This window comes from Perissodus microlepis, chromosome 13 (genome assembly GCF_051167445.1).
Source record: "Perissodus microlepis isolate ML-2025 ecotype Zambia chromosome 13, ASM5116744v1, whole genome shotgun sequence".
NCBI classification, from domain to species: Eukaryota; Metazoa; Chordata; class Actinopteri; order Cichliformes; family Cichlidae; genus Perissodus; species Perissodus microlepis.
In genome coordinates, this window is record NC_140473.1 from 31,466,287 (window position 1) to 31,488,215 (window position 21,929).

Below are 21,929 nucleotides of genomic sequence, written 5' to 3' on the forward strand. Positions count from 1 at the left end.
AGCAATCACTATCTCTGATCACGCCCCGGTTTGTCTGACATTAAGACTGAATCCAAACAATCATTTTAAATATTGGAGAGCCAATGTATCTGTCTTGAATAATGAAACAACCCGACAAGAACTTCAAAAGAGTCTGACTGAATATATTCAATTCAATGATAATAATGAGGTGTCTCCTTCAATCTTGTGGGAGAGTGCCAAAAGTTATTTGAGAGGCAATATTATAGCAGTTTCATCTAGACTGAAAAAGGAGAGACTAGCAGAACAAACAGAACTAGAAAACAAAATTAAGAAATTAGAGAAAGTCTATCAGGTAACTAAAGACACTGGAACTTTGAACTCATTGAAAGAGCAGAGGCAAAAGTTGGATGATTTACTAACGTATAAGGCGGAGGGACAACTACGCTTTGTTAATCAAAAGTACTACCAATACGGCAACCGGGCAAGCCGACTGCTGGCATTTCAGCTGCGTAAAGAGCAATCAAGTAGGGTTGTTCATAAAATTAAATGTCCAAACTCCGGAAAAATTGTGTGCCAACCTAAGGAAGTTGCGAAAGCATTTTCTTTGTATTATCAGGAATTGTATGAAGAAGAAAATGTCCCAAATAAATTTGAAAAGATTGAACAATTTCTTAACCCGATTAATCTTAGTAAACTGTCTCAGGAAGAAGCTGAACTAATAACAAATCCAATCACCATTGAAGAAATAAAAAACAGTATTGGAAAACTGAAAAACTACAAGTCCCCCGGAGTGGATGGCCTGCCTGGGGAGTATTACAAATTTTTTGAAAAAGAGCTAACACCATTGTTATGCAAAGTTTATAATTATGCATTATTTAAAAGTGATCCCCCCCAGTCATGGTCTGAAGCTATTATTAGTGTCATCCATAAAGAAAGTAAGGACCCGACTTTATGCATGTCTTATCGCCCCATCAGCCTGCTTTGTGTTGATTTAAAAATTCTTACAGCCATTATTGCAAATAGAATTCAAAAACATATAAGAAAACTAGTGAAACCTGACCAAACAGGTTTTATTTCCCATAGGCAAGGTTCAGATAATGTTAGAAGGGCCCTCAATCTTCAGATTATGGCACAGGAAAGGGATACCTCTTCAATGTTCTTGAGCCTGGATGCGGAAAAGGCCTTTGACCGGGTAGATTGGGACTTCCTGCAACAGACTCTCAGGCATATGGGCTTTAATGAGACTTTTATCTCATGGGTCCAAACACTATATAAAAACCCCAGGTCTCGGGTAAGGGTTAATGGTCACTGCTCTGACTTTTTCTCCCTAGGCCGTGGCACTAGACAGGGTGAAGTGTTATCGCCGTCCTTATTTGCTCTTAGTATTGAACCGTTAGCTGAACTGATCAGATCCAACCCTCTCATACAAGGAATTAGAGATGAAACCAATACACAACATAAGCTGTCACTTTTCGCAGATGATATTCTGCTATTTTTAGAGAATCCGGTCACCTCTGTCCCGGCCCTTCTGAGCAACCTTAAAGATTATGGTACAGTGTCAGGTTATAAAATAAATACAAATAAATCTGAGGCGTTAATGATTGTTGGCAACTGGCCCACACAGCTAGATCATCTTGTATCTTTTAGACACTCCAAACAGGGCTTCAGATACTTGGGGGTAATTATTACTCCTAAAACCAGTCAGCTACTTGCACTCAATTATGATCGGTTGTTCAAGGAGATTAAGGGGGACTTGGACAGATGGAACCTACTCCCACAAACTTTTATGGGGAGGATTGAATGTATAAGGATGAATATTCTTCCACGCCTATTATTCCTATTTCAGCACCTACCCATTTTGATCCCACAGTCTGCATTTAAATTATTAGAATGCATTACATCCAAATTTATCTGGCAGAATAAACGACCAAGGGTCAGACTCAAAATGTTAATGTCTGGAAAGGAAAAAGGGGGCCTCAAGTTGCCTAACTTCAGAATGTACTATTGGGCAGCTCAATTAAAATCAATGGCTGCCTGGATTATTCGTGATTCAGAAATGCAGTGGGTATCTATGGAAGAGTATTCATTACCAGGTATTTCCCTTCGGAGTCTCCCATTTCTCAACCCCCAATCACGGAAAAAGATTAAAATAACTAACCCATGGGTCAAGCATACCGTGAAGATTTGGAACCAAGTGTTAAAAATGTTAAAAGGGAATCTGACCATGTCTCGAGCGGTTCCCATAAATGGAAATGTTGAGTTCCTTCCATCGTTGTCAGACGGGAGTTTTGCAAGGTGGGCGGAGAAAGGATTGATTACAGTCAATCAGCTGTTTGAAAAGAATACTCTTAAAAGTTTTGCCCAGCTAAGGGCTAAATATGCTTTATCCCCAGGGGACCATTATAGATACTTACAGTTAAGGGACTACATTACAAAGCATAAAGACTGGGACAATATTAGAAGAGAACCAATCGGGTTGGAAAACCATTTTATAAAACTGCTTGAAAAGTCGGGTACATTGAAAAACCAAGTGTCTTTGATCTACCAGAAACTGCTGATTGACATGTCTGATAATGCCTATCATATAAAACAACAATGGGAAATGGAACTCAATATAATGTTGGATGATGTCACATGGGAGAGTGTCTGTTGTGGTTGCCATAGAGGGGTGGGTAGTCAAATGTGGAAGGAATTTGACTGGAAGGTTAAATTAAGATTTTTTAGAACTCCACTGAAAACCTCTCTATCCAAAAGTAGTGTCAGTGATAAATGTTGGAGAGGGTGTGGGTTTGTGGGGGACCAAACGCATATTTTTTGGGACTGTGTTTACATACAACAGTACTGGATGGATGTCAAGAACATTATACAAAACATATTGTCAGTCAACCTCCCAATGGATCCCCTGATCTTTTTGTTGGATATCTTTCCTGATGGTTTCTCCTATGAGCAGCACTTTCTTCTGCATCTCCTCCTCATGACTGCAAGAAAAATGATAACAATTCACTGGCTCAAACCAGAAACACCCACAGTTGCCCAGTGGCTTCTGAAAACTAGACATGTCTATACGATGGAACGGATAACAGCTCAACTACAACTAAAAGTGCCAACCTTTGAGAAAAAATGGAGACTAATTATAAAATATCTTGAAAGGACATTCAAGCCTTAACATTGTTACATCTGTGCTTAGGTATTGGTATGTATGTATGTATATGTATATGTGTATATATGTTTTTTCTTTTAAATTAAGTTTTTGAATAACCCCCACCATTATATGCAGCAGATTTGGTCTCAGGTCATGTTGTCGATGTGAATTGCCTTGTTATTTTTGGCAATAAAAGTTAAAAAAAAAACAAAAAAACAAAAAACAGAAGAAATCTAAAAGTCACATTTGATGATGCACGTCCAAACTCAGAACCTGTTATCACACAATAATCTCAATCTGCTGTGTGCATGCTGCAGGTGTGCAGCAACAACATGCACATGTCATTGGTCAGATAATTACAAACAGCACAAACACAGTCCACAGGTGCAGTTCAGGTGAAGCTAGCAGCTACAGCCACCTTTGTCACCATCCACCTGTCAGTCAAAGAGGCCACGCCCCTAATAATGGTGAAATCTAAAAGCCTCCTCCCTCCTGTACAGGTGTTATGAAGGAGGCAAGTAGAGGCAGTTTGTGTATCAGGCTGTAAACATGTTTATTTCTGCTTTAAAGTTTAAAAATGGGAGTCACTGCTGCCTCTGCTGGACGTTAGAGGAACTGCACATTTCAGCTTTATTTTCCAGCCCCGGAGGTTGAAGCTGGTTCCACTTCGGCTCTCAGGTGATGCTGTGGGCTGAAACACTACAGCTGAGCATTCAGGTCACCGAGCTGATGAAGAGAGGCCGGCTGACTGCTGATGAAGAGAGGCCGGCTGACTGCTGATGAAGAGAGGCCGGCTGACTGCTGATGAAGAGAGGCCGGCTGACTGCTGACACTCCGCTGCACACACGTTGCACTAAACACTGCAACACATTATGTAAAATACGCCCCCCGGGCTCATTCAGCAATCCGTCCGTGACTGGGATACAAGCTCCGATAATTTAAGATTATTCCGAGTTCTCGATAAATAACCGGCGGCGTGTGCCTTCCGATCGAGTGAGGAGAATCTGGGTTGAGCGCGGCTGTTTTCGCTCTCCAGATCGCTGCTCAATGACTCGTGAAAAGGAGAGGGAATAATTCCTTGAAGGCTCTTTTGTTTCGTGCTTCTGTTCATTTGCCAGACTCTGTAAATGGCAGCGTGCGGCGCAGACGTGGTGGCTCTGTGGATTCACAGCTCGCTGGTCTTCATTAAGATGATGACTAAGAAATTATCTGTCCAGCATCCCACCACTAATCTGCCCCGCGGCCGCCAGTGTTCCCACGATCTGTTGGCACTCACGCACACTCAGGCACACTCAGATTTACTCAAACCTCTCGGGGTGTTATGTCACTCTGCAGTGCGGCTCTCAAAGGGCTGGAGGCTGAGTTTAAGCTACTTATTGTGAGGAGAGAAAGAGAAACTGAACCGTGTGGCCTTTAAAAGAAAAGATGGCTGAGCTTCAGGAAAAGGTTCTTTCTTTCCTCCCTCCGAGACTCTTATGAGACGTTTTTGATTTCACTCAACAGAAACTTTTCCTCTGCCTGCAAGCCTGTTGAGGATTCTCCAGCAGAGAGCACGTCGCTATCATTTCTCGTTGAAGGGATTCAAGCAGCACTTCCCCAAGTACACGACCCCAAAGCGATGATCTGATTCTGTGCACTCAAACCAAACCGATCTCAGCGACGACATCATCTGCTTCCATTACACAGACAAACCTCCGAGCTGCGAACAAACGGAGGAAGACGGCGGTTTGAGGTCTGAAAAGACTGATGGTCAGTGACTTTCAGAAGGACTGGTTTGTTCGGCGCTGCCAGCGACTCCCAGGTTTGCTCTGGACTGCTGGGTGTGGATCTCAGTCATGTGATCACAACTTTGAGAGAAAAATACTGCATAAAAGCTGCCGACCTGTCAGGTGCTTCAAAACTAGTAAAGCAGACCGCTCTGCTCGTTCCAGCTCAGCGTTTTTATTGTTGGACTCTCCCGGAGTAGCTTTGCATGACTCAAGTTCAGAGTAAGTCTTCTGTGTCTGAAACGAGCTGTTTTAGCTCCTCTCCCTGAAATCTAGATTCCCTGTGATTGGCTCCACCCACCTGGTAAAAAGACGTTTTGAAGATGACCTGTAACATCTTCCTCCTCCTTCTTCTGGGGGCTCACGTTGGGGTTCTCTAAAGCGAATCATCATTTAAAGTCCTGAATCCCGCCTCCACACGCTCTGCGCTTTAGCCTGACGAGAAGATTTGAATCGGTTCCTGTGATTCTTCCATAGTAGATGGATCTTTAGCTGATAACGAGCTGTGCTTTACTCCTGAGTTGAACTGAAAGGACTTGAAGTCATGAAATGTTTTATTTTCTCGGTGCACGACGTGAGCTCCAGCGTGTCGGTTCATCCGTGACAGCCGCCCGTCGCTGTCTGTGTCCAATCAAGGCCTCGTTTTCTTGCTGAAGATCAAGAATTTCAAAGCAAAAGCAAAACTTACAGGAAACCGATCTCACTGTGCAACCAACGTGTAATTAACAATGATGAGATACTAAAAAACCGACTCGACTGCGTTTGTGCCTCTGAGACCTGCTTTTATGTTGGATGCTTTGAGGTCAGGTGGGATCCTTTCAGACGTTTATGGCTGTCATTTCCACCTGATTCGGTCTCGGCTGGTTTCCAGCACAGAAACATTTGTCTGTAAAATCCTTTCAGTTTGTTGTAAATATGCTGAATTTTGTGAATGTAAGAGTCTGTTGGTAGCAGCAGGAGAAGAGTCCAGATGGTTTATGGAAATATTTTTCCAGCAGACTCCCCAGTGTTCTCAATTATCTCTGCAAGGTCGAGCGGGGAAAACAAGCTTTTGTTGTTTGATGCAGGAACGCGAGCACGCTCAGGAGGAGGAGTTCCTCTGGGCTATTTATAGAAGCTGCCCTGATTTCACCACCTGCTATAAATAAACTCACCTACATGCTTTTCATTCAGAGCTGTGCGTCAGGCTGTTTACGAGAATGGAAAGCAGCCTGTAGTAGGGACGAGGTCAAAGGTGACGGCTCCTCTGAGGGATGAACCAGGAGATCGTTGCAGCTTTGGACAGATTTGCATGAATATCTTTAAAAGGGTGACAGCTTTGATAAAGCACATGTCTCAGTCTAACAGGACTGTATTTCCCAAAATGAACTCTGTGTTTTCTTCAGTCAGACGTGAAACAAGTGCCTGAGAACATCAGTTCATCAGGACAGTGTTGATGAAGTGAGCAGATGGCAGGATAACGAGTGGCTCATGGAGGCATCTGAGCCTCGCCGGACGACATCAATGGCAAAGACGGCGCTGTACCAAAAATCACCCAGTGACTGCTTTGGTTACGAGCCTATTTCCATGGTAACCTGTAGTTTTTCTGTTGGTCTGCAAATGCTCACTAACCACTCACACAGTGGTGGTAAAACTCGAAAAAGGTTCGCCTTCAAAGTAAAACTTTGTGCTACAGTCAACATGTTTTACATGGCACAACATTTATTTTGAAGGTGAACCATCTCCATTTCCTGTTTGCATGGAGGCGCTGGGGTTTGAATGCCTGAGACTCTCAGAGCTGAAGAAGCTTCTTCAATGAGACGTGAAACGTGGCGTGAAGCATGACTGAGAGCCTGCACAGACGTGAAGCAGATCAGCTGACTGCAGCACCTGCAGTACTCCTAATGCACACACACGCTCTGTGGTTATTATTGAAAAATGTGAAAATCCGTTGATCAAAGCTGTGAACCAGAGCGATCTTATGACTTCATGCTGTTTGGCATGTTCAGATGATACTTGTGTCGACTGCTGACAGACTCCATCATTCACTGCTGAATGCAAATGAGGTTAAAATCGTTCGGTCGTGTCCAGCTCATTACAGTCTCATCATGCTGGGAGTAGGAAATAAATAAACTTCCTGTTTCTCTCAGACTCGCTCCTCTCTCTGCAGAGCTGCCCCCCCCTCCAATCATAAATCTGTGAGCCCTCCTCATCATGCACAAATGTCCTTTGATGGATGAACATTTGTCCACACAGAAAGAAGCTGTAATGGTGCCAGTTAAATTGGAATGAGCACACATCCTCCAATGAATACTGTAAATGCCATATGAATAATAAATTATCTGGCTGTGTGTGTGTGTGCGTGTGTGTGTGTTCAGTTCAAATTAATTCCTATGTGAACGTTTCCCAGATTGCCTCTCTTCAGTCAGATCTCCCCGCTGGCAGCAGCGGCCGCTCGGCGCTTCGTTCTCCGACGAGGCTTTGATCAGCAGGAAGCAGACGCTGATGCTTTTATACTCTTTACACTAAAATCATCGTCGTCACTTATCCCTGTAAACGAAGGCCCAGCCTTCCTCCAACACCTCAGGCTGCATATTTAGAAAAATAAGAGAATTTTAGGGAAATATGCAGCTCTGCTCTCAGGTGGAAAACATGTCATGTGATTCATTATAAACCCCTCGAATAGCCATAACAGTGACGTCATCATTCGTCAGAGTGATGCGTTATTACAACATATTTACAGTCAACACACGTATGAAACATGTGCCTCAAATTTAGAGTAACGATTTTGGTTTTTTTGGTCGACGTTGTCTGAAGAGATCGTAATGAAAATGTAACAACTTTCAAAATCAGACCAAGGAAGCCCCGTATGCTCCGAGCCTGTCGGACAGTTTGTTACTGCGTTTATAGAATAATTATGAAGCTGAACATATGACCACAGCGTTCACGTGAATATTATAAGGACTCCCGCTCTCATCGTGTCCTCATCACACACAGGTGAGCCAATCAAACATCACAATACACACTAATGTAAATCTTTTACAGCTGTTGTCCAGCGGTCCCATTTAACTTCAATATTTAATATAAAATGAACTCCAAATGAATAAAAACACAAAATATTCTCATTAAAAAGAATAAATGAATATTCCGGCACAGGTGAGCCTCCATATCAGAGAGTTGGCTTTCATGAGGGATTCGTTTGTTTTTCTGCAGAACATCGCCGCCTTTCACCCACATCTGTAAACCTCTGGACAGTAAAGAGGCGACCCTGTTTGTTAGTGTAACAGTGAATGAATGACAGTGCGGTTAGGGCCGATGCTTGAGTCGGGATGTGTGCGCCTCTGTGAGAGCAACAAACCAACCAACCCTGCTGTAACGTTTCCTCAGACACGCCTTCGCGGCCAGGCTTCCTGCAGACAGCAGCCACCCGGCTTCAGTGGGATAGACACAGCACACATATTTTATCCAAGTCTGATTTTTGTAATATTCCATGAAATATATAAAAGGCTTTTAATTTTCCATAATATGTATGGAAAAGCTCAAATTATTGTAAAAAAGGAGCTGTTGCTCACAGATCCTTTAAAGCATGAATCTGCTCATTAACAGCATTAAAAATTTGTGCAGAAAGAAAACATCCGATCGTTCACTCGCAGCTTTTTCTTGTGCCAAACATTCAGACACACGCTCTCTGCAGGTGAATCATTTATTAATCACATTATTGGGGCTGCACACTCAGGCTATTATTAGCAGCAAATCAGTGCAGCTGCTATAAATAACCACAAAGTGCTCGAGTGTGTGGGCTTGTGTTACTCATGTTGTGAGGCCATAAATCTGTTAATGAAGTCACACTGTGAGGACCGAGTCCTCTGAATGTAAGTCGTTAAGTCGATGGAGATGTGTGAGCGAGAGAGCGTGAAAAGAGATGAAGAACACAAGGATGAGCTGACAGAAGGATGAGTTATTAGAGAAGAGGAGGAGCATCACTCTGCAGTAGGGCTGCCACGATTAGTCGACTAGTCACGATTACGTCGACTATCAAAATCGTTGACGACTAATTTAATAGTCGACGCGTCGTTTGAAGCTTTGTAAGATCCCAAAAGATGCAGGAATAAGTAGTAGGATTTAAGAGTGTAATAACGGACTGAAACAGAAGATGGCAGCACTGCATGTACAAGGATGCCAGCTGCCGTTAAACCCCGAAGAAGAAGAAGTAGCTGTGTCCCAGAATTCATAGCGCAGCCCAGCTCAGTTTCCAACAATGGCGGCAGCTAGTTAGTTTTAATATTACTCTTATTATTCTTTCTGGGTCACAAAATAAACGTTTAACATATTTTCAGCTGTGTAAACCTCAAATATCTGCTCAGTTTATCAAGACACCACATATTTTCAAAAGCGCTCCGACGTTTTCAGAGACGTCTGTTACCCGCTAGCTCGATAGTTAGCCGGGGACAAAGCTCACTAGAGCCGCTGAGAACACCGGACTCCCGGCAAATCGTTTGGCTACTCAGGTTAAACATATATAAGTCACTTAGATAACTTAAAAATGTTATTGTTTGGCTTTTTTCGGTATGTTATTTGTTCCTGAGTAAATCTGTTTGGCTGAGATTAAAGTTATAGTTTTTACACAGCTGAATAAACGTCAAGCAGACAGCTGATTATCAGAAGTGTGAGATGCTCAGAATATACTCCTGTGTCCTGTTATATTTTAGATAGCAAGGAGTTTATTAAACTTCACCGAAACAATCTGCAAATTTCATTTAAATTTAATAAACGATCATCTTGTCTTTATTTTTAGTTAGCACATACCTTAAACACTTAAAGCTGTAAGCTAATGATAGTTATATAAGAGCAGATGCTGCTGGTGCAATCCGGTCGTTCAGTCTGACGTCACTAGCCGTGTCTGGGCCTAAACTCTGCTGCAGGTCCATATATCAAACGATCACTATGGCATTACTGAGAGTTGAAAAACTGTCTAAAATCTTTCATCTTTAATAAAATGATCAGCGTTCTGCTCTACCAGGTGTAACAATTGAGTTTAACATCCAGGCATCCATGAAAACGGAATTTATGACATTTAACGGAGTTAGAAGTTAGCAGGAAGTTAGCTCGCTAGCTTCTATCTAAATACAATATAGCATGTCCTGACTGCGGGGTTTTGGAAACAAATTAAAACGTACAGCTCTGCTATCACTTCCAACATAAATGAAGACAGAAAACTAAACAGCAGTGACGTTTGTAGGGTTACTGAAGTTTGGCTAGCAGGTATATAATGATGTGCTACGTGATCGGTAGCGACACAGCTATGTTAGCATAATATAAACAAGCTAACTTTTTTTCCACTGGATAAAAGTTAACGTGAGTGTTCTCGGTGGTCAGGAACAAATGTAATCGCATGGCAGGATGCTGTAAAAGGACCAAACTTCAGCCAGGAGAACAACTGAGATAATCCATCCACAATACCAGGTTAGTCATTCATATACTGCTGCATGGGCTGGGCTGCAGTTACATCCTAAGGTTTTACAAACTGAGCTTAAATAAATGATTAGCGGTAATAAAAGCCGAGGGAGGTCAACAGTGATCACTGACTGTTTTAGGAGCCTTTTGAGATTAAATAGAAGAAAATACAAAACATTAAACATGCTAACAACACAAAAGCCATATTAAACGCAGACTACTTTAGGCCCGGAAGTAAGATTCGTCACGTCATCACTTAACGACTGGATAAGCTGTACATTTTACGTCCAATGGATGATGATCTGATTAGTCGACTATCAAAATAATCGTTTGTGGCAGCCCTACACTGCAGACACGGAAACACAGAAACAAGTCGTCACAAAGCCCAGTTTTAGTTTTATCGATGCTCATCTTTCATTAAGAGTCTGTAGACAAACCTGGAGACAGTCCTGTGAGCCTGTGTGTGTGGTTTTAGGTTCCAGGTCAGAGGTCAGCGTGTGTGTGCTGCTGTTTAACTCAGTCCCAGCGTGCTGCGTGCTAACCATGTTACTTTAACTAAAGGCAAGCTGACTGTACCTTTAAAGAACATTAACCCTGGCTTCATTGTTTACATCTGAAGCTTGTGTCACTCTGTGGCTCTGATTGGAGGTTTCACATGACAGTGAAGGATATTCCCCCATCTGTGAGTGCTGCACATTTATGTGGTGATTTTCTTATTTTTAGACCACCTTTTCTCTAATACTTTGTAAATTAGTCATCCGGCCCATAACAGCCTTCTTTGACCTTCTGTTCAGACTCATGGGTGTGAAAGGATGTGAGAGAGAATTCATTTCTACTGAGTATAAACTCTGTATCTGTACACACACACACACACACACACAGTCTCACACACACAGTCTCACACACACACACACTCGGTTTTATCAAATGTCAGTGAGATAAAGAGTAGAGTATAACTACGACAAAAAACCAAAGAAGAAGACGTCTGGAAGTTGTCGGGTATCATCCAGTAGAGACGGGTGTTCAGGTGTGTGTGTGTGTGTGTGTGTGTGTGTGTGTGTGTGTGTGTGTGTGTGTGTGTGTGTGTGTGTGTGTGTGTGTGTGTGTGTGTGTGACCTTGGCTCCACAGTTGTCATGCTCAGACCTCAGCTTCCCTGCCCTTGGCAATACGGTTGTTATAGCAACCGCGGCAGCTTGCAGGCTCATTGGCTGGCAGGTTGAGAAGGAACGTCTGAGCTTGTGTGTGTGTGTGTGTGTGTGTGTGTGTGTGTGTGTGTGTGTGTGTGTGGAGAGAGATACCATCTCCGAGATCAATGGAGCTTCGTGGCCGACACACCTGTTCTATTTCTGCTTCTATTATTTCATACACGGCTGCTCCGTGTGTCACACACCTCTGCATGCACTGACCTTTCCAAACTACACACATAGACACAGAGACACACACACACACACACACACACACACACAGGTCTCAGGTTAAGCTACAGGTACCACAGTGCAGTGAGCGTGCTGGTTGAACATCAGCCCCTGTGAGTAAATCTGTTCGTATTATTATTATTATTGCTGTTCCTCCAGATGTTTATCCTCTGAACCAGCACACGGAGACACAATAACATCCTGATTTCATAAAAATGTAAACGCACAAAAAATGGGAGCAGTTTATTTTGACCCAGTCGACCCCGGGAGCTGAGGCTGGGTAAAAAGGAGCATCAACAATTAAATGTTCAACTTTTACAGCTGAAACAAATATTGTGCTCATGTTCAGCTCTATCTTACCATCACAGTTCAAAATAAGCCTTCTTTTTATCAGACTGAAACAAGCCTCCCCTCAGTTTTCCTCTTACTGACAGCAGGATAAGGACGGTGTTCCCACATTTATCCAGCCATGTTTTCCAGCTCCTGTGGGATCGCGTGCCGCCTCCATCCCAGCAGGCTAAAACAGCCCAGCCCGCCTCACTGTGCTGATTGGCTGACAGCAGCAGCAAAATGGATCCATGAGTGTCACACACCGGATCTGAGAGGACGGACAAAACTGTCCAACAGGAGACAGAAAATAAACTGGTGTCTGTGAGGTCACAGTGAGGAGACTCAGCGAAGGTCACGAAACACGACTTTTACAACAATAACAGAGCATGAGACTGTGTGTGTGTGTGTGTGTGCTGATAATGATGCCATTAAAGCAGCAGGTGTATTTATAGCGCTGTCTGCAAAGGAGAACATTGACCCTCTGAAAGGGAGATGAAGAACGATCCTCCCGCGCCGATCGGCGCATCGGGCGACAAGAGAACGCCATCGAACTCGGTCCATCGCGGCAGTTGCTGCTTCATCCCATGACAGCTTGGCCGAGCGTAAATCTTCAAGGAACGTACTCCTCCACGTTATTTTGGGTCCTCCTCGCCATCTCTTTCCATTCCTCGGGTTCCACAGAACCGCGACACGGGCGGGTCTCGGGTCCGGTAGCCGAAGGATGTGAGCGGCGAATCTGAACCAGCGCTTGGTGACTTGAACGTGGAGCGGCTGACTCGTTAGTAACGCGATCCCGATATGTGATCTTGAGCAGCCGTCGAAGGCAACGCTGTTGGAAGACGTCGAGATGGCGGTTGATCTTTGTCGATTTTTCACCTTTAACTGCATTGTTGGGTCTGCGCCTCGCAGCTCAACTTGCTAGCAAGGGGAGCCTGGTCAGATCCTCAGAGCAGCACTCTGACTTTGTGTGTGCGTGTGTGTGTGTGCATGTGGGTGTTTTTGTGTGACTTCCTGCTGATCGCAAAGGGTCACCTCCCCTCACCCTGCATATGGCTCAACCCCTTTTTAACAGTCTCACCATACACAAGCACAGGTGAGGCCATAAAGGGCAGGAAGTAAAACATCCTCCCTAAATAAGGACCCAGAACCTTACATGCAGTGTGCTGTTGCTCCCCCACCCTCGATGTGGGGAACAGAAAAATCTCTAAACATACAGGTTAAAACAAGGTTTACAGATTTAAGCACAACAACGACAACATTTAACATTTCACTCTAACATTCATTAAAAAGTTTATTTTTATATATGTTTATGATGATTCATCACTTCTAACACATGAACCTCAGCTCAGCCCACTGTGTGATACCAAATCCATCACGTAAAGCTGCGAGTGACGAATCGGTTCCAACATTAAATCTTTAAAATGATGTAAAAACGCTGCCACAGTCACTGCTGTGATGTTCGTGGGTGTGTTGTAGTTTTAAAGCAGCTCTTTGTTTGCCTGAGTAAAGTTTTGAGTGCTCCTTTACACCTGCGTATACCTTATAGCCATATGTTCTCTGATTGGTCGTCTGTGTTATTACCTGTCTCCTCCCCTCCGTCCTTTGTCTTTCTAACGTCTCCGCCTCTTTCCTCCCTTCAGCCTGGCGCTGCACCCGGAGCGCTCCCTGGTGGCGACGGGTCAGGTGGGCAAGGATCCGTATGTGTGTGTGTGGGACACCTTCACCGCCCAGACCGTGTCACTGCTGCGTGACGGACACACACACGGCATCGCCTGCCTCGCATTCAGCGCTGATGGACAGGTGACGCACACACACACACAGTCTAAGACTATGATTTTTAAAGATAAGGCTGGAATCAAATGCAAATTTTCTGGAAACTCTTTAGTTTTCATGTAAATGAATGAGCTGCATTAATAATCCACCTTAAATCTACAGCATGCAGTGTAATGTAATCTTCAACACTGAGACCCTGCAGCTGGTGGGATCATTTCTATGTGAAGGATTTTGACAAAGATTTGACATTTATGCTAAACACACAAACACATCCAGCATAAAAAGCATGAACGATGAAAATCCTGCATTATTCTTAATGAGCACCAGGGGGCGACAGCAACAAGATTTCTGCTCCTTTAGAAGTGCGACACTTTGCGTCACACTGAGTAAAACATTAGAAATAAGGACCATCCAGCCTGCGCTCGCTGCACTCTCAGGCTTCGTGACATCTTTGATACCGTCTGTGGTTTTGAGTAAATAAGCCCGTGTGGCCCAGTGGGAATCTGTGGTCCACATAAACGCCTTCATCGGTGCTGTCGACTGATATTATTGCTTAGTAACAGGACTTGAGGCCCGTTTTTTGGGTTTACTGGGACCCAGATTATGACTCTCTGCCCGTGGGGCCCTCATGATGCTTGATGTGACGATAAGCAGACCTCTGAGGCTGAATGTGTCCTGGCGGCTTTTGTCAGATGAGTTTTGAAATTTCCGCTTTAGAAACGTGACAAAGATTTAGTCGTCCATCAGGGCTGTGGGCAGTAAATTTTTCTGCAGAGATAATGAAGCACTATGAAGTTTATCGGGGTCAGTCAAAGCCCAATAATCAATCTGTGTGTGTGTGTGTGTGTGTGTGTGTGCTGTTTCAGTCATTGAAGGGCACTCCCGCATCAACCCAAAGGTCATAGAAGAATGACTCGGTGAGAGGAAGGAGGGGCAGGAAAAGGGCAGAGTGAGCTGAGAGGATGATGATAAAAATAATGACATCATCCATCACTTTGGTTCAGTAACTTACAGTCAAAGGTGGAAAATGAGTGCGGTGCAACCCACCTGTCCTAAACTCACACACAGCGTCAACCTCACATCATTTTCTCTACAGCTGCATCGATTTACCGCAGGTCGCTCTGTCAGAGGCGAGCACGCCTGGTCTTCAGACTCTGGCACGATGCACTTTGATTCTTTGGAAGAAGAACGCAGACATCGCGCTAAAGTTCGTGTCAGACCCTCGTGTCCTCACAGGGCTCTTCTCTGTGTGAATCAGCGCCACAGTTATTAATGCTTTGTGTGCGACCCCATCGTGCTGCTGAAACACCTCTGAGGACTCCACAAACATCTGCAGGTGCTCCGTAGTATCGGACACCGATGATGCTAGCAGCTGCGACGTGACGCCTCCGTGGACGGGACTTGTTTTTCCTGCACATCCCACCTGCCTGGTTGGATTTCTGGGAACTCCAATTAGAAAGCTTCCTTGAACTCTTCATCGTGCGCCTCAAACCCTTTCTGAGAACATAGCAGAGCATATTAACAGATGGACATCCTCTGTAATGGCCAGCAGGGGGCGTCTGGCTTCAGTGAGCGCTCTCCTGATCAGTTTATGGTCTCAGTCGCTGCTTTCAAGTCTTTTCAAGTCAACATCATATTAATTTAGGAAATTATCCTCCGGTTTGAGTGAGGCAGGACCAGAGAGCGGGACAGGGTTAAAGGTCAGCCCCAAGTCACGGCTGGTTGCAGCACATTGAGAAACAATCAACCTCGTTACCCGATGACTTTGTCAGTATTTTAAAGGAGCTGCTGAAAATCAAAACCTGATTCGAATTTGACCGACGGCTGATTAAAGATCGTCTTCTCGGGCGCGTCGGGTCGGAGAGACGTCGAGCGCTCGTTCTGTGACGTGTTTCTGTCATAACCAGCAGTTAATGTTGCAGTAGATCAGAATATGAACAGCCGTCCATCCAGTGGCTGATTGTACGTTTGCAGTTTGAATATTGAGGCACGTGTAGCCTTTAGCAGACATTGTGATTAACACCTCAGTGCACGAGCTCGATTCATGACGTGCTTTGGTCAACAGGAAGAGCAACAGTAGCAGGAGATGGTCTGCTTTAAGGTGTGGCTGATCAGTGCCGTCCTCAGTGTGATGCTTTTATTAAAACAGCGTTATTATTATTCCTTATACTGCGGAAGATGAGCTCTCTAAACACCGGTGGGTTTTTCCACTCGTCTCTGTGACATGTGCAGTTTTAATAAAGGTGCCTTTCACTCATTGCAGTCACATATCTCCTGCTCCAGTCCTGGATGTTCACAGCCAATCAGAAGAACATTGTCTTAGAGAGGGGAGGAGTTACAACTGCTGCACTGAGGCTCATGAGATAAAGAAGGATTACTTTGAACTGTGAATCATGCAAAGCTGCTGAAGGACATCAGCTGACTCTGAAACCTGAAAATGGGTCAAGATCAAGTCCAGGTTCAGATTTCTGGCTTTTGTAAATGTGAATATTAAAGCGCGTTGCTCCTGAAGCATTGTTTGCATTTTAACTGCGATCACGTGTAGACTCGTACGTGTAGTGACGTTTGTGTCCTCGTGCTTCCCGGACTTTTTTTAGTCCGATCAGATTCCCAGGAGCTGTAATCCAGGATGCAGACGCTCCATTTGTTCTGCCATTGACTGTCTCGTTCTGCTCCTGACCTAAATGTAGTACGGGATGTGCACGCACATCTCTCTGCATGTTTGATTTCACTCATCGGTGTGTGTGTGTGCAGCCTGAGCAAATAGTTCCCTCTCAGCCACCTGCAGTGCTGGAGTTGCTTTTATACGCCTCCTTTTCCCTCCCGCTGACTCCACCGTGACTCATTCAGCAAACAAACCTGGTGGAGTCGCTCTGAGTTTACCGGCAGCGCCGCGTCTGACGGCAGCGCCACAGACGCCAAACTCGGTGTCGTGTCAACACGTTAGAATAACTTCAGGCTGCCTGAGAGCGAATCCTTCCCCTCGTCCCTGCAGGTCCCTCCCGTCGTGTCAGCCTGCGGCTGGGAAAATGAAACGCGTCACAAACCAACATATGAAATAACCCTGGGTGTGAGTGGGCGGCGTGCGCTGTAAATAAACTGTTTCTCAGCAACTGATGCTGAAATAAGAAAATCAATAGAGCTGTAAAGTCAGAGCGAAATCATAAATAACAGCAGCTTAGAGTCAGACCCGCCTTCACTCACAGAGACGACCTGAGGACGACGGAGAACATGATGATGGTGCTGACGGGTTTATCAGCTCTGTTCACGCACAGCTCAGCTTACAAAATACCCGAATACCTGAAGGTGGGCGTGGACCCGGAGCTGAGGACCATCTTCATCGACCATCTCAGACGTGCTCTTGCTGTCCTCTTCCTGCCGTTTGGTGGCATTTCTGTGCGTTAGGGACCGTCAACACGAAAACACCTTAACCATCATCCTCCAGCTCTCCTGTGCTCCACAGCTCTGTAGCCACCCGCCATCGTTATCTGTCGACAGGCCCAACATCGCTTCACTAATGATGACATTTCCATCCAAACGTCCTTCAGTCTGAAGACGGTTTGTCATCTTTGGAATTTAAACATATAGAAATGAAAGCAGTGTTGTCTGCAGGGCGGAGCCACACTGTGGGGGGGCCTAACTTTAACTTCCAGGTGTTTTACAGGGAGTGAGGCGTTCCTTTCAAAGCGATTGTGAAAGAAGAACTAATCATTTAGATTTGGGTCGAGCATTAAAAGAGAGAGCGGTAAAGGTCGGCTGAATAATACAGCACCCATCGTGCACGTCAACATATTTATTATAAGAGAAGGATTCGTGCACGCCACGATGTGGCTGACGAGTGTTTACGATGTACGATGAGACAATGTTCTTCTGCAAAATCACATTTAAATTCAAACGACTTCTAATTCCTGACGGTGGGATTATTTCCTCCTGATTCTCGTGTATTTACAGGAAAACACTGTAAGTTAAATAAAATGAAATTCCATTAACCTCTTAAGCCCCAAACCTACCTGATCTCCTCCCCGTATCAGGGGCGTTGGGGCTTAAGAGGTTAATTAGGGGAATTCTGCTCTTAGTCCTGTTAATAAGTGTTGGCAGTGACCTGGACACGGTCCTTGCTGGTAGCTCCTGACGGACTCAGTGAAGACACTAAAAACCTGTTTTTTACTTTGGTTTTGATTTGTGATTCTAACTGTGGAGCCTGGAAAAGCTGAAGTCTGTGTGTGAGCGTCACAGCAGGACGACTCTGGAAGGTCTGATGCTGAAAACACATCAAACGTTTGCTGGTAAACGAGATCTGAAGGTGTCGTTGAGGTCAGACGGTGATGAAACTGCCAGTAAGCTGCACTGGTTCTGGTTTCTGTGGACGTGAGTGATATTAATGAAAACGCTGTCGCTGCTGCTGAGCTGTGAGGCGACTCTGTAAATGCTGAGCCAGCAGTTTCTGCTCCTGGCACTGACTTTGGATGACTGAACATCTCAGGCTAAATCAAAATAAACACACAATCAATAAAATAATCATGACTCCAGCTTAATAATAAATCAAGTGTGCAGGCTGTGGCTGATTTATTGAGCTGGACTGCTGTGAAGCTGAATCCTTTATGATCTGCTGAGTCTTTGATCACCGAAGGAGCGCAGACGTCTGTTTGCGCAGCAGCTCGACGCTCCTTTCAGGTATTCTTCCCGTTAACCTTTGACCTCAGCCTTTCCAAGCAAACCTTTAAAAACGCTTTAAAGTTTTGGTCGTTAGAAATAAACTTGAGTTCATCTGAAATGTTGCAGAGTTGCTATATTTACACTTACAAACACGTCACATGAGCGTCAGGCTGATCGAGCAGGGAGCACCGCCCTCTGTCAGCTTGCATTAAGCTTTTGCACGTATGAAGCAGATAAGCTGTCAGATTTCTGCACGTTCAGCCTCTTTTTTAAATTGTTTGTAGACATTTTGGATGCGTAACCGTCCCCGTCTCTCCTCCGCAGCGGCTGGCCTCGGTCGGCCTGGACGCCAAGAACACGGTGTGTATCTGGGAGTGGAAGAGAGGGAAGATCCTGGCCACGGCCACGGGACACTCGGACAGGGTGAGAGCGTGCACCAATCAGCTTCCTCTGCAGTTAAGCCTCGCCGCTTGCCGCCGTCTGGCGAAGCCTCTGGGCGGTGCCATCTGAGCGGGACAGAAAATCAGCGTGAAGCACCACACACCAATCAGATCTCAATAAAAAAAATCTTTTACAGAGTTTGAAAGTGTTTCCTTCTCATCGTACTTCCACTGTGCATGCACACGTTTTCACATAAACCCGATAACGGACGATTCTTCTGTTCTCCAGATCTTTGACATCTGCTGGGATCCATTTCAGCAAAGCCGTCTGGTGAGCTGCGGCGTGAAGCACATCAAGGTAACGCAGAAATCGTCGTTTTGTGCTCGTCTCCAGAAATGTGGAAGTAAAACATCCCCTGATGGCTCTAACGTATTCCTCCTACCCAGAAATATGACTGGTCAGCACATTTACCTTCTCCACCTTCATGTAACTGCTTAGTTTCACTCGAGGTAATAAAATAGTTCCTCTGAACGCCACAATATTTTCACGGACCGGCCTTTAAGGTGTCGCGGATAAATACAACAAAATAAAACTAGTACCGGTACCGAAAAAAAGAAGATTTATTCATAACACACGTGAAAAGACCCAGGAAAACCGAGTTAACGATAAAAACGATAACAAAATAACGCTGAAAACCGATAAAAACCCTGAAAACCAGACATTTCACACCTGAGCCTCAACTCTCGCGGCCCGGTACCAAACGACTCACGGACCGGTACCGGTCCGAGGCCCGGGGGTTGGGGACCGCTGCTCTAAAGAGCCGAGAAGGAAGCAGATATAAAACCTGGAGACAACTCCCAGTTCAGCTTCTCTCATCCAATCAGAGTCCAGTCCAGATATCAAAAAGCACCTTTACATGGTTCACTGCTGTAACTCGGATTTAAATACAAGACAAATCCAGGACAATTTAGTTTTTTCTTTTTTATTTGCTGTTTTGAACACAAACACGACCAAAGCGTGCTCGGTGAGTTGGTGGAGATCACTCTTCCCCAGCCTCCTGAAGCCTCCTTCCCAGTGCTCTCAGTGTTCTCCTCAGTGGTATGTGCAGTAACCCTCTCGCAGGTGCGTCCTCAGCACTCTCCGTTTGGGTTCCTTGTTCCCGCCGCAGATCCTGACAGTCATGGCTGACTGTGCGTTTTCTGTCCTGGGGCATCTGAGGTCTGATCTCAGGATCAGATTCCTGTTCTCGCTCTTCAGACGCTGAAGGTTTCCCCTCGGGAGCAACTGTTTGGTTTCCTTCACTAAGAGTCACGACTTCCCTTCCAGGATAAACTGCTTGCGTCTTCTCAAGACGGGCCGCTTGCTCGATGTCTGCAGATGATGCCACAGGTTCCTTCTCAGGGAAAGTTTGATCCGGCAGCATTTCAGGCTCGCTCTCACTGAACTCGCTTTCTCTCGCGTCTCCGTCACTTTCTGCCGTGTCTCCATCGCTCTCCAGAAACTCTTCCTTGAGGCAGTCTAAAGCCTGAAAGCCATCCTCCATGAAATGTTCAATGATGCTCATCACATCTTCATGTAGCTTTTTGAACGCCTCTAACCTGTTGATTCGCCGGATGGTGGCCACTTCGTGGTCCATGTTTGCTTCTGTGGAGGCCGACGTGAAATGTTTGTGAAGAAGCAAGCACGGGTGTGTGTGAGAGACACGCTGCAGAGTTTAAAACAAACATTCTGATGTTTTGTTTTAAACTCTTTTTTTTTTAAAACAACGGCTACATCGGCTGCTTCGATGTAGCCGTTGTCAAGGTGATCAGAGGTTCTTATGCAGACAGGGAGGGCGGCAGATTTTCATACCATAACTTTAACCTTTCACATGCTCACTGCGGCCGGTGGTCTGAGCTGAATTTGTTGGGACGTCTTGTGCTGACACAGTAAAACATGCTGTGCTTCATAAATTAGAGTCAGAAAGAAGGAAAAGGGAGGGCTTGCTTTAGGGCGGGGCTACTGTGTGATTGACACTTCTGGTGCCCGTTGGTCTTTCAGTTAGCCCCTCCCCTCACTCTTTACATGTGCTTTTGAAACTAAGTCCATCGTTAATATACAGTCTAGGACGCAGATCTGGCCTCGAACAGTAAGAAGGTATCTCCCCGTCTCCTTCCTGACCGCCTCCGTTTGTGTTCGCAGTTCTGGTCCCTGTGCGGTAACGCTCTCACGCCAAAGCGGGGGATTTTCGGGAAGACGGGCGACCTGCAGACCATCTTGTGTGTGGCCTCGGCTAAAGATGACATCACGTACTCTGGGGCGCTTAACGGAGACATTTACGTCTGGAAGGGACTCAACCTGATCCGAACGGTCCAGTCCGCCCACAGCGTGAGTCTCACCTCTGCTTCCCGTCGCAGCAGAAGGCCAGCGTGACACTCGTCTGCACGTCTGGCTGACGTGGGTCCGTCGTTGCTTCATTGTGTGGATGTGTGTGTGTTCTCAGGCCGGTATCTTCAGCATGTATTCCTGCGAGGAGGGCTTCGCCACGGGCGGCAGAGACGGCTGCATCCGACTGTGGGACGTCGACTTCAAACCCATCACCAAGATCGACCTGCGAGAGGCCGAGCAGGGATACAAAGGTACGGTCACGGGGGCACCGCAGGTCACTACAGCAGCAAAGGTGACAGTGTTGTATCACACAGGTGCACACAGGGACGAGGTCTCAGCTTCTAACACAATTTAACAGAAAAGGTTCGTTTGAGGCTGCAAAGTTAAGGTACGGAGAGGGGCTCAGGTGGGAGGGAGGGGCGGGTTTATCTCTATTCTAAACAATGAGGAGGAACGGTCCTTACGTCCCGACGGTTCTTTGTCAGCTGAAGGTTTTAAAATGACCTGATTTTCTTTGAGGAGTCCTCAGTAATGAGGAAGTTTCTCATCTTTATTTGACCTGATTCAGCTCAAATCCAGAGGTGGTGGCTGTTTGAATCCCTCGCCTCCCCCTCCTCCTAAATGTCGCTGCCCAGCAGGAGGTGCAGACGTACGCTCTTCCTTCAGGAGCAGCTCGAGGGCGAGCCATTAATCCCACCGCCTCC

The 21,929-nt window shown here is 45.4% G+C and overlaps 1 protein-coding gene across 4 annotated transcripts in view; it reads left to right on the forward strand.

The window, feature by feature from the left end:
* LOC146375404 (echinoderm microtubule-associated protein-like 6) overlaps positions 1–21,929 on the forward strand; it is a 70,772-nt gene that overhangs the window by 18,087 nt on the left and 30,756 nt on the right. For all 4 annotated transcript variants that reach the window (XM_084948869.1, XM_084948870.1, XM_084948871.1 and 1 more), the window contains exons 2-6: positions 13,689–13,848; positions 18,802–18,900; positions 19,147–19,215; positions 21,040–21,225; positions 21,341–21,476. In XM_084948869.1, the coding sequence (XP_084804995.1) occupies positions 13,689–13,848; positions 18,802–18,900; positions 19,147–19,215; positions 21,040–21,225; positions 21,341–21,476 (650 nt within the window). The remainder of the gene's footprint in view (positions 1–13,688; positions 13,849–18,801; positions 18,901–19,146; positions 19,216–21,039; positions 21,226–21,340; positions 21,477–21,929) is intronic.